At 33.8% G+C, this 14,464-nt stretch overlaps 1 protein-coding gene across 5 annotated transcripts in view; it reads left to right on the forward strand.

Annotated features, from left to right (window-relative positions):
- GABRB2 (gamma-aminobutyric acid type A receptor subunit beta2) overlaps positions 1-14,464 on the forward strand; it is a 233,376-nt gene that overhangs the window by 195,282 nt on the left and 23,630 nt on the right. For 3 of the 5 annotated variants that reach the window (XM_042959941.1, XM_042959960.1, XM_042959952.1), the window contains one exon: positions 1,288-1,532. In XM_042959941.1, the coding sequence (XP_042815875.1) occupies positions 1,288-1,532 (245 nt within the window). Of the gene's footprint in view, positions 1-1,287; positions 1,533-6,621; positions 6,749-14,464 lie in introns of those variants that run through there. The other 2 variants (XM_042959971.1, XM_042959966.1) reach the window with 2 other exon arrangements.

Consider the following 14,464-nt stretch of genomic DNA (forward strand, 5'->3'; position numbering starts at 1 on the left):
CTTTTGGGATGTGTTATTGGGTAGTGGTTAAGGACACAGCTTTCTGAGTCGGAGAGACGGCCATTCAAATGTTGATTAAACAACTTCTCATCTGTGTGATCTTGATCTCTGGGCTGTTTTCACATCACTATTTTGCTACAAATGTGGACCTTATCACACTCAGGACTCTGGACTCCCAGTGCTTTTGTCCGGCATATGTTTTTTATCCCTCCAATTATAGAGGGAAACTACTCTTCACTGTTGAAGATGACCACTCAGTGAGATGAACAATTATAACCTGAGCCAGTATGCCATTTCCCATAAAGAATCTCATAATGCTTCCAGGTTACTTATCTGTGCATTACATGCCTCGTTGACCAATCCAGAAACATGAGGGCTAGATACCTGCTCCTCTGCTACCCAGCTTCCAAATTTTTATAATCATTTGCCCATACCATCCGTATAATGCAGTCACTGATTTCAATACTATTTTGATTATTTTGATTCATTTCCTCTTTATCACTTAGATTATTCTGAAAAACTATTAGCTGGTATTCCATTTTCCTGTCTTGTATCTTTTCCCTCTGTCCTTCACACTACTACAAGAATGATTGTCCTAAACACAATTTGTCCCTATGTCTCCCTGCTTGAAGCTGGTCAGTGGCCCCACCACACCTTCATTTTAAGTTCAGACTCCCCATTAGGGCCTGTATATACAGCTCTGCATTATGCAGCCTTACTTAATTTTCACTCTCCTCACCATGCTTACTGTCATATCCTATAATGTACCCACATTGACTTTCTTGAGATGCTTTTGATGGACTGTGTACTTTCAACCCCCCCTCAAAGCACTCTTTATAAAAGCTCTCTCTACCTTCACTTTTGACCTCCAGTCCTTTGTTACTTGGGTATCTCCCACTCATCCTTCAGTACTCAGCTCCAAAGTCTCCATTTCCTGACCTCTCTCCTGCTGCATCACAAGGCTCAACCAGAGTCTTCTCCGTATCCTTGATGCTCACCCTACACACGTGTCTACCATGACATTTAATTTACATCTCTAGCCTACCACTAGATATATAACTATAAATATATAAATATAAATAAAGGAAATGCTTCAAAATTATTAATGTTACTATGAATTAATGATTTAAATGTGTCTCCAGGGCCTATCACAGGGCAGGTATGTACCATTAAGCTATTTTGTGGCATGTATGAATGAGTAAAAGAGCACAATTAGCCTTTCCAAATATGATGAAATCAGCAAGGAAACAGGAACATTACTAATCTAACTCTTGTCATTTTTTTCAGGAATTACAACTGTCCTTACAATGACTACGATCAATACCCACTTGCGGGAGACTCTCCCTAAAATCCCCTATGTGAAGGCCATTGACATGTACCTGATGGGGTGCTTTGTCTTTGTTTTCATGGCCCTTCTGGAATATGCTTTGGTCAACTACATCTTTTTTGGGAGGGGACCCCAACGCCAAAAGAAAGCAGCTGAGAAAGCTGCTAGTGCCAACAATGAGAAGATGCGCCTGGATGTCAACAAGGTAAATTCAGAGGGCAAGCCCTCCTTGATTCTTAAACTCGTAGAAGAATGCCAGCAATATAGGCTAATGGCCTTGTTTAACAAATGAGGAAACCAAGGCCCAGGGAAGAGAATGGGTAATTTTTCCAAAATCACAATGTTAATTAGTGATGGAGGCACAATTATGGCCAAAACTTATGTTACATTTGGATGCCCTTTACCTTAACACTAGGGTTGCCCAAACCATAGTCATCGGAGAACTACCTTTGTGAATTTTTTCATATATGAGTATAACATGTACTATTTTATACCTTATGTGCATTTACTCACTTTAAGTTTTTTAAAAAGGAAATTTTGTATCACTTAAATCAGTATTACTTGCCGGAAGATAATCTTAAGTAATAAACATAAAACTATTGAAATGAATTCTAGGCTACACTAGATGAAGACTCTGGGCCTGAGCCTGTTCTCTTTGATTTAAAAGGGAGATAGACAAGTGCAGAGATATATTAAAGATCCACCAGCAATAAATGAAGCCTTTCTCTTTGAAGTCATCAGAAGGATAAAAAGAGAAGTGGAGGGTAAAAAAAAAATAATTTTCTCCTTAAGTGACAGATAATTACTTAATGCCTTGCACATGTACCACTTAAAGTCACTGAAGCATGTGACTGTAAGAGACCACCATCTTGCTTGTTACACATAATCAAAGAACAATTTCCATGTGGTTGTAAATGCTATTTAATCTATAAGGCAATGATTCTCAACCTTGGGTGCCCAATCGAATGACTGGGAGAGCATTAACAAATACCGAAGCCTGGATTCCTTTCCCAGAAATTCTTATTTGAATGTGCTGGAGTATGCCTGGGTATCATAATTTTTAAAATATTCTTCAAACGTTTTGCTAATTTGCAGCCAAGATTTAGAATCTTCATTTAAAGGTTTTTGACAGCAGTCCCAATGGATCCAACCCTCTTCACTACCCAAATGTTACTTCACCTGGCTTCCTCTATCAAACTTTCTGCATTAAACAGAATATTTATATATGTATTTTCCCATAGCCCAAATTTAAATCCTTCAATATAGACCAAAAAACAAGGCCTTATTTTAATATCTGCCATAAACAGTGTTTATAAAGTAGTGCATAGTGTTGAATTTAATAAATAGCTCATAGTAATGAAACTAGGAAAACAGTAATACTTTTAAACTATCTGGTATTATTAACCAGATCAATCATTATTTAATTGACACTTTAATATTTCTGACTTCAATTGAATTCCAAGGATAGCACATCACAAATAATCTCTACAGTTAAGTTTTATTTGGAGCAAACCCAATGAAAGCTTTAACTCACTAATGTTTTCAAATATCCATAGGTCTCTTTCTCTCTCTCTCTCTCGCTCTCGCTCTCACTCTCTCTGTCTCTTTTGGACTATTCTCTAATCAAAGGCACTTCTTTGCCGGGAGTTGATATTTGTAAAGATGCAAATTTTAAGTATGGCCCTTGATGGCTAATGACCCATGGGTCTAGAAAATTGTCAATTTCTTTACAGTGCCTGATGTTTCACTTAGTAGAATCTGTCAATAGGTTCTTTCTCAGGCTGTGAAAGAAAAGAATGCTTTTAAAAACCATTTTATGATTTTTATGATATAGTAGCTTCAGTTAAATAAATAAGTTAATAAATAACACTATCTCATAGGACTGCAATTTGAACTGAATCTAAATCAATTGCCCTAATGAAAAGCTGACCTAATAAGATAACATCTGATCCTTTTTACTTTCATCTACCCTATTTTTTTTCATGCCAGTTTGCATTTAAATGATGAATTTAAGAGCCAGAGAGTGGCAGTTTTATAGCAAACTGAACCTGGAGAGCTTCAGAGAGTTTTAAGTTCAATGTACTGAGCTGGAGGTAGAAAATGGCTCACTGAGCGAGTACCCCACAGTGGCTGAAGTTGGACCCACAATTCAGAGCATAGAATATCAGAGAACAAAAATGATATCAGAGTTCTTTGAGTACAGTGGTTCTTTTTTTAAATTTTTTTATGTTTATTAATTTTGAGAGCGAGAGACAGACAGAGCATGAGTGGGGTAGGGGCAGAGAGAGAGGGAAATACAGAATCTGAAGCAAGCTTCAGGCTCTGAGCAGTCAGCATAGATCCCAATGCAGAGCTCGAATCCACAAACCATAAGATCATGACCTGAACCAAAGTTGGATGCTTAACTGACTGAGCCACCCAGGTGCCCTTAGTGCAATGGTTCTTAAAACTCAGGCAGTTTTTCCCCCAGAGGATCTTTGGCAATGTCTGTAGATATTTTTTGGATTGTCAAAACCGGGAGGTGGGGATTAGCACTGGTATCTAGTGAATAGAGGCCAAGAATGCTGGCAAACATCTTTCTGCTCAGTGAACAGCCTCCTCCTAACAGAGAACTATCTAGTCCCAAATGTCGATATTGCTGAGCTTAAAAACCCTAGTCTAATCCAATCCTCTAGTTTCAAACACAAGAAACTGAAGCCCAGTAAAAATATAAGATGCTTGTTCTATTCTTACAGTTCTTTAAAAAAAATTTTTTTAATGTTTGTTTATTTTTCAGACAGAGAGAGAGAGAAAGAGAGCGAGGGGGGGAGAAGTAGAGAGAAATAGAGACACAGAATCTGAAGCAGGGTCCAGGCTCTGAGCTGTTAGCACAGAGTCCAGTGTGGGGCTCAAACTCACAAACCGTGAGATCACGACCTGAGCCAAAGACAGACACTTTACTGACTGAGCCACCTAAGTGCTCTGTGTTCTTATAGCTCTTAAACACAAGTGGTTTCTCCACCTTCTTTAATCAAAATGTGTAATATCAAGACATCATAAGTTCTAATTTACCATGACAGTTCTAAACCTGATTTTGGAGTCAGTTTCAGTATTTACTGTCTATTTACAGTTGTGTGACAACAGGTAATAAATAAGCAAGAAACTGGCCCTTCAGTTTCTTCATCTATAAAATGGGGTTAATTCTTCTCTGATAGGCTATTATGAAGATTATTTGTGATAATGTAAAGAGAGGATGGATAACATAGTCCTTAATACATGTTAAACACTCAGTAAGTGGTAAATACTAATAAAATATTAAAATATTATAAGTGATAGGAATTATTACTCTTTAAAGTAAATTTATAGCTTCCAGTTGTATCACCAATGCTTGTTCATGTATTTTACACTGTAAATACAGAGCATATAGGGTCCAATCCCATTCCTAAAAGATGATACTATCTATAGAGTTTAAGTCAATGCAAGGAAATCATTTTTCAACAGGTATTAGCTGTAAAATCTATGGCAAACCAACTACAAACTTTATCATTTATCAGGCCTGAATACTTAGAGGCATCTTGATTTGATTAAAACAAAAAAAGTGACCATCCTACATTTCAGACTCCCGTGGTTTTTTTTTCAACCTAACATGAAAGGTTGGAGGAGATCTACATAGGGCTCTGATTGCACATCACTTTCTTTTGTGTTGGCATCATGAATAATGCCACTCTATTTCTTATCAAGAATGTCCATTCTTTTCAACTGTAATTTTACTTTTTTATTTTTTTTCATTTCTTTCTTTCTTTTTTTTCCCAAAGCTGGGGAACATATAATCAACTAAGTATTGTTGGATGCTCTGGAAAAATCAGTCACCAGGAGAGGGATTGACCTTTTCAGCTTCCATTGAAGGTTTCCTAGAGAAAGAAGCAGCATGGCAGATCATCTAAAGTGATTTTTAAATTGTGCTCTGTCCTGAGGTCAGGGAGGGATGAAAATGGGAAGCCTAGGCAGGTGGGAGCCCACCGTTACCTCAATGACATATGTCCACATTTTTCCACTCTCTTCTCTGTATTGGTTTCCTGCAGTTTTTAATTTAATAAGAGTATATACAGCTCTTAGAACAATTCTTTCCTGCCATTTAATTCATTTAATTGATGTAAAAACTAAGGCTCTTAAGGAGAGTAAAATATCCATGGTTGCATAACAAAGCTAACACAATTTCTGAGACTTGATCTCATCTGGATTTTCCAGTTTGTATCTAGTGTACATTCTGCTATGCTAACAATTACAAAAAATATTTAACAGTTCATTCTACATTATTCCATATATTCAATTCAGTTGACTTCACTGGGGGAGGTGGGGGGGAAACACCTGTTTGCACATGAGAGTTCATAGTCCACAAGTACTATCATGGACATTGTCTCCATGTAACAATTTAAGTTGTAAAATACAAAGAATTTTAAATAAACCTCAGACCAGCAAGAGGGTTACTGAATATGTTTCCCAAGTGGCTTATGGAGTTTTTAATTAAAAAAAAAAATATATATATATATATAAATCTAGTGTTAGGAGAGTGCTTCTTATTTATCCCTTTGCATTCTTCTATTTGTGTGTTTGTGTATGTGTATGTGTGTATATGTGTTTCCTTATAGAATTTGCTCTTGATTAATTTCCCTTACTTTTCTTACTTTCTCTTCAAGTTTTCAACTCTCTTTTCTTCCCTTTAAGCTTTATGTTGTTCATTGTTTATTTTGTTGCCAATAAGTGTGTGTGTGTGTATGTGTGTGTGTGTGTGTATATATATATGTATATATATATAACTAAATTCTAATATATATAGATATGTATATATATATAGATATGTATATATATATTAGAATTTAGTTACTCCTGCCTTTTCACCACCTTGACTTTTACATATCTAAAAAGCCTCCAATGTCTTTATTGCATTAAGAGACCCACAACTACCAGTTTTCCAAATAAAACTGTGCCCAGAAGATCTCCATTTGGGGAACATTCTTTATCCTGCATTTATGGGTGTTGTGAGTCTCTGTGTTGCCTTTATCCATTGTGCCTAATTTTTTTTTGTTATGCAAAGCCACTAAAATCTTTTAAATCTATTTATTTCCAGTGGTTGGAATTATATATATATTTTAATGATAGATTAAAAAAATACAACTAATTCAAAATCCTCTCTGTTAACATCGGTCTTTCTAAAGACCAGTAGCATTTATCTATATCCAATTTACTTTAACCACAAATCCTAATCTAGTGGCATCAGTCTACTTAATTAGCACATTCTCTACTTTGTCTTCCAGATTTTTTATAAAGATATTAAACAAAATGGGACCCAATATCGATCCTTGTGGGACCCAACTGGAAACCTCTCCCCAACTAGACGGACTACCAATTACGATTTCTCTCTGTATACGGTTAGATAGCCAGTTTTTAATCCATTTATTTGTATTTCTGTTGGGGCCAATTTGTTTAGCTGTTCCCTGTAAAATAATGTATGGGGTCTTTGCAGATAACCTATGGACTTATATCCACAGAGACTTGGAAATAAGTTAAATGTTTTCATGAAACCCTAATGGGGTTTTCCGGTTTCTTCTTTTTTTAATATAACTGTGATGAGCCTAAGCTTCATTGTTCCACTCAGTCATTATTATTGTGCTAGAGAGAGAAACCAAGTACATCATATTTTGAGATTCATTTTCATTTGTATTGAGAAGATAGAATGTCATTATATACTATGTCATTTCTTAGTTTTCTTGTTGTGTTTATTTGGATGAATGGAATAGGTAGTGAATTATACATTCCTTCTATTAGTTGGATCAGAATTTAGGAGCCTATATTTTCTGTCCTAGATTATTAATTTATGTCTGGGAATGTTATGTTTGCATCAAGTCCTTGTTGCTTTATTGTTAACGTATTTTACAAATAACTATTACCTTGGTGGATTCAGCACTATTTTAATGATAAATAAAAGGTAATACCTGAGGTTGTTCCTTATAATTCTTGACTTAAATGAACTCTAAAGAAAACATTTTTTTGGCTAATACTTAAAGTTCAGTTTTTGAATCCTCATGTGTTTGCATTATTAATTGGCAAATTGTCATTCATACTGCCCTCTACATTGGAGGAGGAGGAGGAGGAGAAGAATTGTCACCATTCTACTTTATCATCTACAACCTGTCCAACTCTTTTTTTTTTTTTGATTTCTGTTTCCTGGTGAGGCAGTGAATGACAATGAATGCTCCTGAATCTTTCCTATGAGGACTTGATGCTTGATGAGCTGTTACTGTATCTTCTGAGTATCATGTTCTTCCCTAATTTTACTGTTCTGACCCCAGGTTCCTTAATTCCAAATTATTATTGCCTTTGGGGTGGGAGAAAGGTATGGTTTATCTATTAAATTGCTACTCTGTTTTATTTTAAGCTTCCTTTTAACTTCATTACTTGTTGTGTTGTACACAGAACAGAGTTTGATAAATGGTATTAGGTAGATTCCAGGAGAAGAAATATTTGGAATTTTGCCATCACTAATTTAGTCCAATCCCCTAAACATCCAACCCCTACCATGTGTGTTGTCTTAGGCTATCTCATTTGTGTTATTGCTGTTCTTGTTTTTAACTCTAGCTAGTCTTGTTGAAATTGAACTAGACTGATTTGGTTGGGCAGTATTCTGGGTAGAGCACTAATCATTTAGAAGAAAACACCATTCAAATTTCGGTTTATGATGAAAACGATTGAAAAATGTATTTTGCAAAACCAAAATCAAACTATACTGCATGATTGTTATAGTGACTGGGTAAAGTTATGTGAAAATTCAGGAAAAGCCCCAGATCATGAGACTACTTTATAGAAAATTTGCCTCTTTGGTGCATTAAATTTTTCAGTTGATGACTTGAAAGAGTTAATGATACTCTCTGATACCATGATTTAGACCCTCACTTGTCAAGAACTCTTTCCCAATTTCATAAAACATTATGTTAAAGAAAATGTTACATGATTTACATTGAAATATGAATCTTAATGTCTTCTGCTTGTACACATTTCTTTGTTGATCGTGTCTTCACTATACCCTTTGAGTTCTCTTTTAATTTCAAACTTAGTATATGAAATAAGGATTGGTGTTCAAAAGTTTGAATGAGCCATTAAATCTGTAACCTGTAAAAACATCAAGATGTATGTGGCAATCCTCAGAAGCAGTAGGGTCCACTGGGAAAATGGTGGCTTTTAGAATCAGCCAGACCAAATTGGGGTCTCATTTACGCATGGTCTTTTATGAACTGTTCGACCTTAGATATGTTTAACCTTTCCACCCTTCAAGTTCCTCAAATGAAAACTAAAACACACTACCTCATGAAGCTGCTGAGAGGATTAAATGACATAATTATATTAAGGGCCTCATCTGGGACCAGACCAAGAGCACTCAATAAATAGTTGCTGTTACTCTAGAGATGGTAGCAGAGAGTGCATCTCTCTCTCAATGTTTTTCTTTTTGTTTCTTAGTTTAGTCCTATTACTATTTTTCTAATTATAAAACTAATTCATGGTATTTTTTAATTTACAAAAGGCAATGAAAACCATCTGCACCTCCACACCCAGATATAATCACTGTTAACATTGCCTTTTATTTACAGGGAGTGACATACTTTTATATAAATAATTACGCTCTGCTATTGTGTATACTGCTAGTTTCCACTTGCCTTTTTATACCTTCAAGTATAAGTATACACCATTTCTAATAGTGACAAGATATTTTATTGATATATTTACCATAATTTATGTAATAAGCACCTATGGTTAGATATTTGCATTGTTTCTAAGTGGTTTTCCATTATAAGCAACTCTAAGCGTTCTACTGTGGACATGTTTGTACATCATTGATTCTTGATGTATTTCTTAAAATAGAATTTCTGGGTGAAAAAATGTATGTGCATTTAAAATGGTGATAGATATTTCCAAGTTGTTCCCCAGGAAAGTTCTGTCATAGCTCATATACCCACTAGCACCATATGAGTGTGTGGGAGTACACACACACACACACACACACACACACACACACACACACAGTCACCAAGCCCTTAAAAGGATAAAGAACCAGAAAAAACTGGTGCCTTTGTCCAATTGCAGACGTGTTAGAGAAGTGAACGCAGAAGAATCCAAAACCTGTGTGCAGTTTTTCTCCTCTCCATTCAAAAGCCACAGAGAATAAAACAGCAATAGAAAAACAAAACAAAAACAATCAACACTTAACTCAAGCTGAAGCTCTACAAAGAAACAGAGACCCATAAGCAGAGCCAATATTCATGCAAGCAGAATCCCGACAAATCTACCAAAGCTATATTTGAACAAATAGGAAAACCCTGTAGAAAGGTCTACATCAAAATGAAACATCTGAACAAAGATACAGCATGGCAGCTGTGCAGGAAAACTACAAATGACTCTATGTCTGTTTAGTTAGGTAGAAAGAGAAAAGAACTTAGGTTACAAAAGACAGAATAATGACTCTAATTGGAAAAAAAAATACTTCAGGATAAATTAAAATTTCCATAACAAAAGTTTTTTTCTCACCCAAAATTGAAAGAGAATATGAAACAAAAGATCAAGGATGAAATGATAAACAAGATGCTAAGAGGTGATTTAAAAGGCAAAAATGAAGACAAAGTAATCTTTGTAGAAACTAGTAACTGAGTCTAAACAAGAGAATAAGTGTGGCAAAATATCAAGGCAGTGACACAGAGTTTAGGCTGGAGAAAATCATGCCAAATCATGCCAAATGGAGAGAAAAGAGATATAAAGATACAGACCACTTAGAAAAAACATAATAAATATATAAAACAGGCATAGCAGATTAAACATGCAGAATCATGATGCCAGTATAGAATGGAATAAAATGGATTAGAAAAAGTCTGATGTCAAAAATTATAATAATAATGAATACTTATTGGATGCCTTTTGTGTTCTTAGACACTTTACATATAGTATCTCATGACATAGTCTTTATTATTATCCTTTATTGCAGTAATTATAATTTTACAGATAAAGAACTAGGACCCAGAGAATCTAATTAACTTGCTTACAATTAGAAAGCTAAGAAATGGTTGAACAGAAAAGATGACTAGAGGCTACACTCTTATGCTAGACATTATATATTTATACATATATGCAATAAAATAAATCATTAGGCCCAAAGGGTATACTGGGTCCTAAGGTAAAAATCATATAATCTCATTACCACCCTATTATATCTTTCTGACATTACCAAACTTCCATTCAGAAATAGTGAATGATCTACAAGGAAGGGGAAGAAAATTAGGTCTCAAACTATTCAACAGTAATATTAAATTTTGTAAAACAATGGAAAAATGTTACAGGGTTCTGAGGCGGAGACAAAGTAACCTGAGAATATTATTATTGATAGATAAAGGCAAAAAAGAAAAAGATATCCACCGTTTCCAAAGTTGTAGTGAATATAGCATCCACAAAACCTTGTTAAAAAAAAAAAAAAATTCTAGCCCCAATTAAAGGTAGTCCAAGTAAAGAACTCTAGAATAGGAAAAGGCAGTGTGCTAGCATTCAGAACTAAAGATAGCATGTCAACTTAAAGCTATACAGCTCCAGAAATTAAAGTCACAGAATAAAAAATAAGTGAATTATTTAAACTAGATACTAAACACTGTATAAAAAGAATAAACCATGGGGCACCTGGGTGGCTCAGTCGGTTGAGCGTCCGACTTCGGCCCAGGTCATGATCTCGCAGTCCATGGGTTCGAGCCCCGCATCAGGCTCTGTGCTGACAGCTCGGAGCCCGGAGCCTGTTTCAGATTCTGTGTCTCCCTCTCTCTCTGACTCTCCCCTGTTCATGCTCTGTCTCTCTCTGTCTCAAAAATAAATAAACATTAAAAAAAATTTTTTTTTTTAAAGAATAAACCAGAGTGTCTGTTGTTGAAGTGAGACAAAGTATTTGTTTTCTAATTCATAGCAAGGACTCAGTACCCTTTATCCTTAGAGTTTATGAATCAAGAAGTTGAAGATTAAGAATATATTTAAAATTAACATAGATTACTATGACCATGTTTCTGGAAGGATCCACCATAGATTGCCTACATTAGGGTCATCTGGGATGCTCACTTAAAATTTAGTAGATTCCACCTGAGACATTGGAAGTCAAAATCTTTAGTGGGAAAGCTGGGGAATCTGCATTTTTGTCTTTTAGATCTTTGTCCTATACACTGAAACAGGAAAGTTTGAGTATCAAGATAGTTAGGATAAAACAATCAAAAACTGACAATTAATCTATAAAAAACCCTAGATAATAAGAAGGAAATAAAATGAAGATGCAGATAAGGTAGCTAATGCTACATGTCAGAAATAAGGATGAGGGCAACTTAAAAGCAAATTTAGAGCAGAAATTAAGATGATAGAATTAAGACCAAGCTTATCTTAACTGCTATAACTAGAGCACCTATCAACTTACCCATCAAAAGAGCAAGATTCTTAGATTTGATCAAGCAACTAAACCCAACAAAATGCTGTTTATTAGATACACTTCTAAAGCAAAAGTATTGAAAAATATTCTATGTAAAGTCACAGGCAAAACAAATGAGGCAAACCCAAGTCTGAGAATAACTGAATATTGAATATTATTACTATTTGGTAGTACCAAGTTATGACTGTTATGACATTATAAGGATGAATTGAAGGTAAAAAAAAAACTATTGGCTGAGAGATATTTTATAATAATTGCAATCCAAATTAAAGGTGTTATCAAAGATTAATAATTTATATATAATTCATAAAATTAAAATTGAAATAGCATCCAAATAAAGTGATAGGAAATAAAAAGAGAAAATGACAGAAACATTACCTGACTAATATATTTAATAATGTTTATTAGTTGTATAACCACATTTTTATACAACTCATGTGCCAAAGTTACAATAAAAATTAATTTGAAGAACATCTAGGAACTAATAGCAATTTAAAATACTGCATAATGAATCCCAAGGGATGTGGTTAAAAAAATTCACAGTGGGAAAGTTATAGGGTCAAGCAAATTTCTGGCAAGTAATTTTAAAAAGTGAATTAAATGTATAATTTAAGAAGTTAAAAAAAAAGATCAACAGTATATCCTAAAGAAGCAGAAGAAAGTAATTCATCTAGATCAATTATAAGTTAATAAAATAGAAAAGCAAAGTAAAAATGTACAAATAAATCAGTTCTTTTTTTAAAAAATTAAGTAAAATAGGGAAATAATTGATAAAGGAAAAGCTTATTAAAGAAGCAAAGAGGGAGCCAAAGTAGAAATTTTTAAAAGCATAACAATTGTTTTTTAGAAAGGCAAAATTAAAAGAAAATTATGCAAAGATCTTAGAAAATGTGGATAAAATACATGACATTCTTAGAAAGTATAAATTAGCAACACTAACCCTAGCAGGAAGAGAAAACAAAAACAGAGCAATTACCAAAGACAAAACTAAGAAAAGTGACAAAATAATGTAATCCTACTCTAAAAGATCATCTAGCCTAGAAGATTTCAACAATAAATCTTGTCGAACATTATAAGCCAGTATCTCCACTGGTATTTAAACTCTTGGAGATCCTAGCAGAAAGAAGAAAAAAATTTTCAAATGATTTAGAAAGTAGCATAACATAAGTAAGGTGACAAAACCATATCTAAAAAAAGCATAAGTGTAGGAAAAAAGCTATGGATTCACTTCATTAATGAATATCAGTGGAGGAAAGAAATCTTTAAGTTAAGCTTTACTTAAATTTTCCTTTACCTAAAATTACTTAAAATTTATTTAAATTTTACCTTACAACATAACTATGAAATATAATTTCAAAATAAAATTATATTATTTACCATATATATATGTTAAAAAGGTGAAGTTTTTTTACCCTTTCAATAGATTATCAAGAGATATTTAAAGGTCCTGAATTCAGTATTCATTTTTTGGTTATAAATTTTAAAACCCTTAGGAAATTGAGAAATGATGGATATTTTCTTGCTATAGGTTTCTTAACTTCTCTTCATCTATCCAAACTTTCTCTCTTACATTTTGTCTTAGGATAGAACAGTAAAAGCAGGAACAAGAAATGGATGCTTACCATCACCACTGTTATTTAATTTTGCAAAAATTGTTAGTGAAATTACACGAGAGATAATAAGGAATTTTAGAAAAGGAGGAAAAAGAATTTCACTCTTAGCAAAAAAAGAAATTATTTTATTCTGGGAGGAGCTTTTAGAAACTATATGAAAATTTAGGGAAGTTTCTATAGCTTTTCTATTTAAAGAATATATAAACAATAATATATATATGTATATATATATTAGATATGATATTTATATATGTTATTTATATTTATACCTACAATGGAAGGAAAGAAAAAGAACCCTTTTACTAATAGTAAGATTTTGAGAAAAGAAAACTTCATTTAAAATACCTTATTTTTTTAAAAAAATAACATTTTAAGAGAATCAGTTTTTTTCCAAAATATTCTATGAATTTAGTGTAATCTCGTTGGATGACAAAGGGCTTCATTTTGAATTTTAATTCTTTACTGTTTTGGTTTTTTTTTTAGAAGTTTAACACAGTAACTCTAAAGTTTATTTGAAAGAAAAAATATATATATAGAATCAGCAAAATGATGAAAAAAAATAAGAATAGTTCTACCAGAAGTTTAAATGAATTGTAAAACAAGAGTGATTAATATAGTAATGAATCAGTCCTATCTACATAAAGAGAATAGAAATTGACTTAGAAACATAATACACTAAATTCTTAATAAGAGTGTCATTTCATATCATTAGGAACATGTGAGTTATTTAATAAGTAGTGGTGAGTAATTAGATGACCATTTGGGAATACTGAAATGTAATACCATATATTTAACCCACCCCATCCTCCAAATTAAATTCTAGATAAATTGAAGAGCTAAATATTTTTTTAATGTTTGTTTATTTTTAAGAGAGAGAGATAGAGCTTGAGTTGGGGAGAGGCAGAGAGAGAGGGAGACCCAGAATCAGAAACAGGCTCCAGGCTTTGTGTTGACAGCCCAGACATGGGGCTGGAACCAATGAACTGTGAGATCATGACCTGAACCAAAGTCAGACACTTAACTGACTGAGCCACCCAGGCGCTCCCAAGA

This window comes from Panthera tigris, chromosome A1 (genome assembly GCF_018350195.1).
Source record: "Panthera tigris isolate Pti1 chromosome A1, P.tigris_Pti1_mat1.1, whole genome shotgun sequence".
NCBI classification, from domain to species: domain Eukaryota; kingdom Metazoa; phylum Chordata; class Mammalia; order Carnivora; family Felidae; genus Panthera; species Panthera tigris.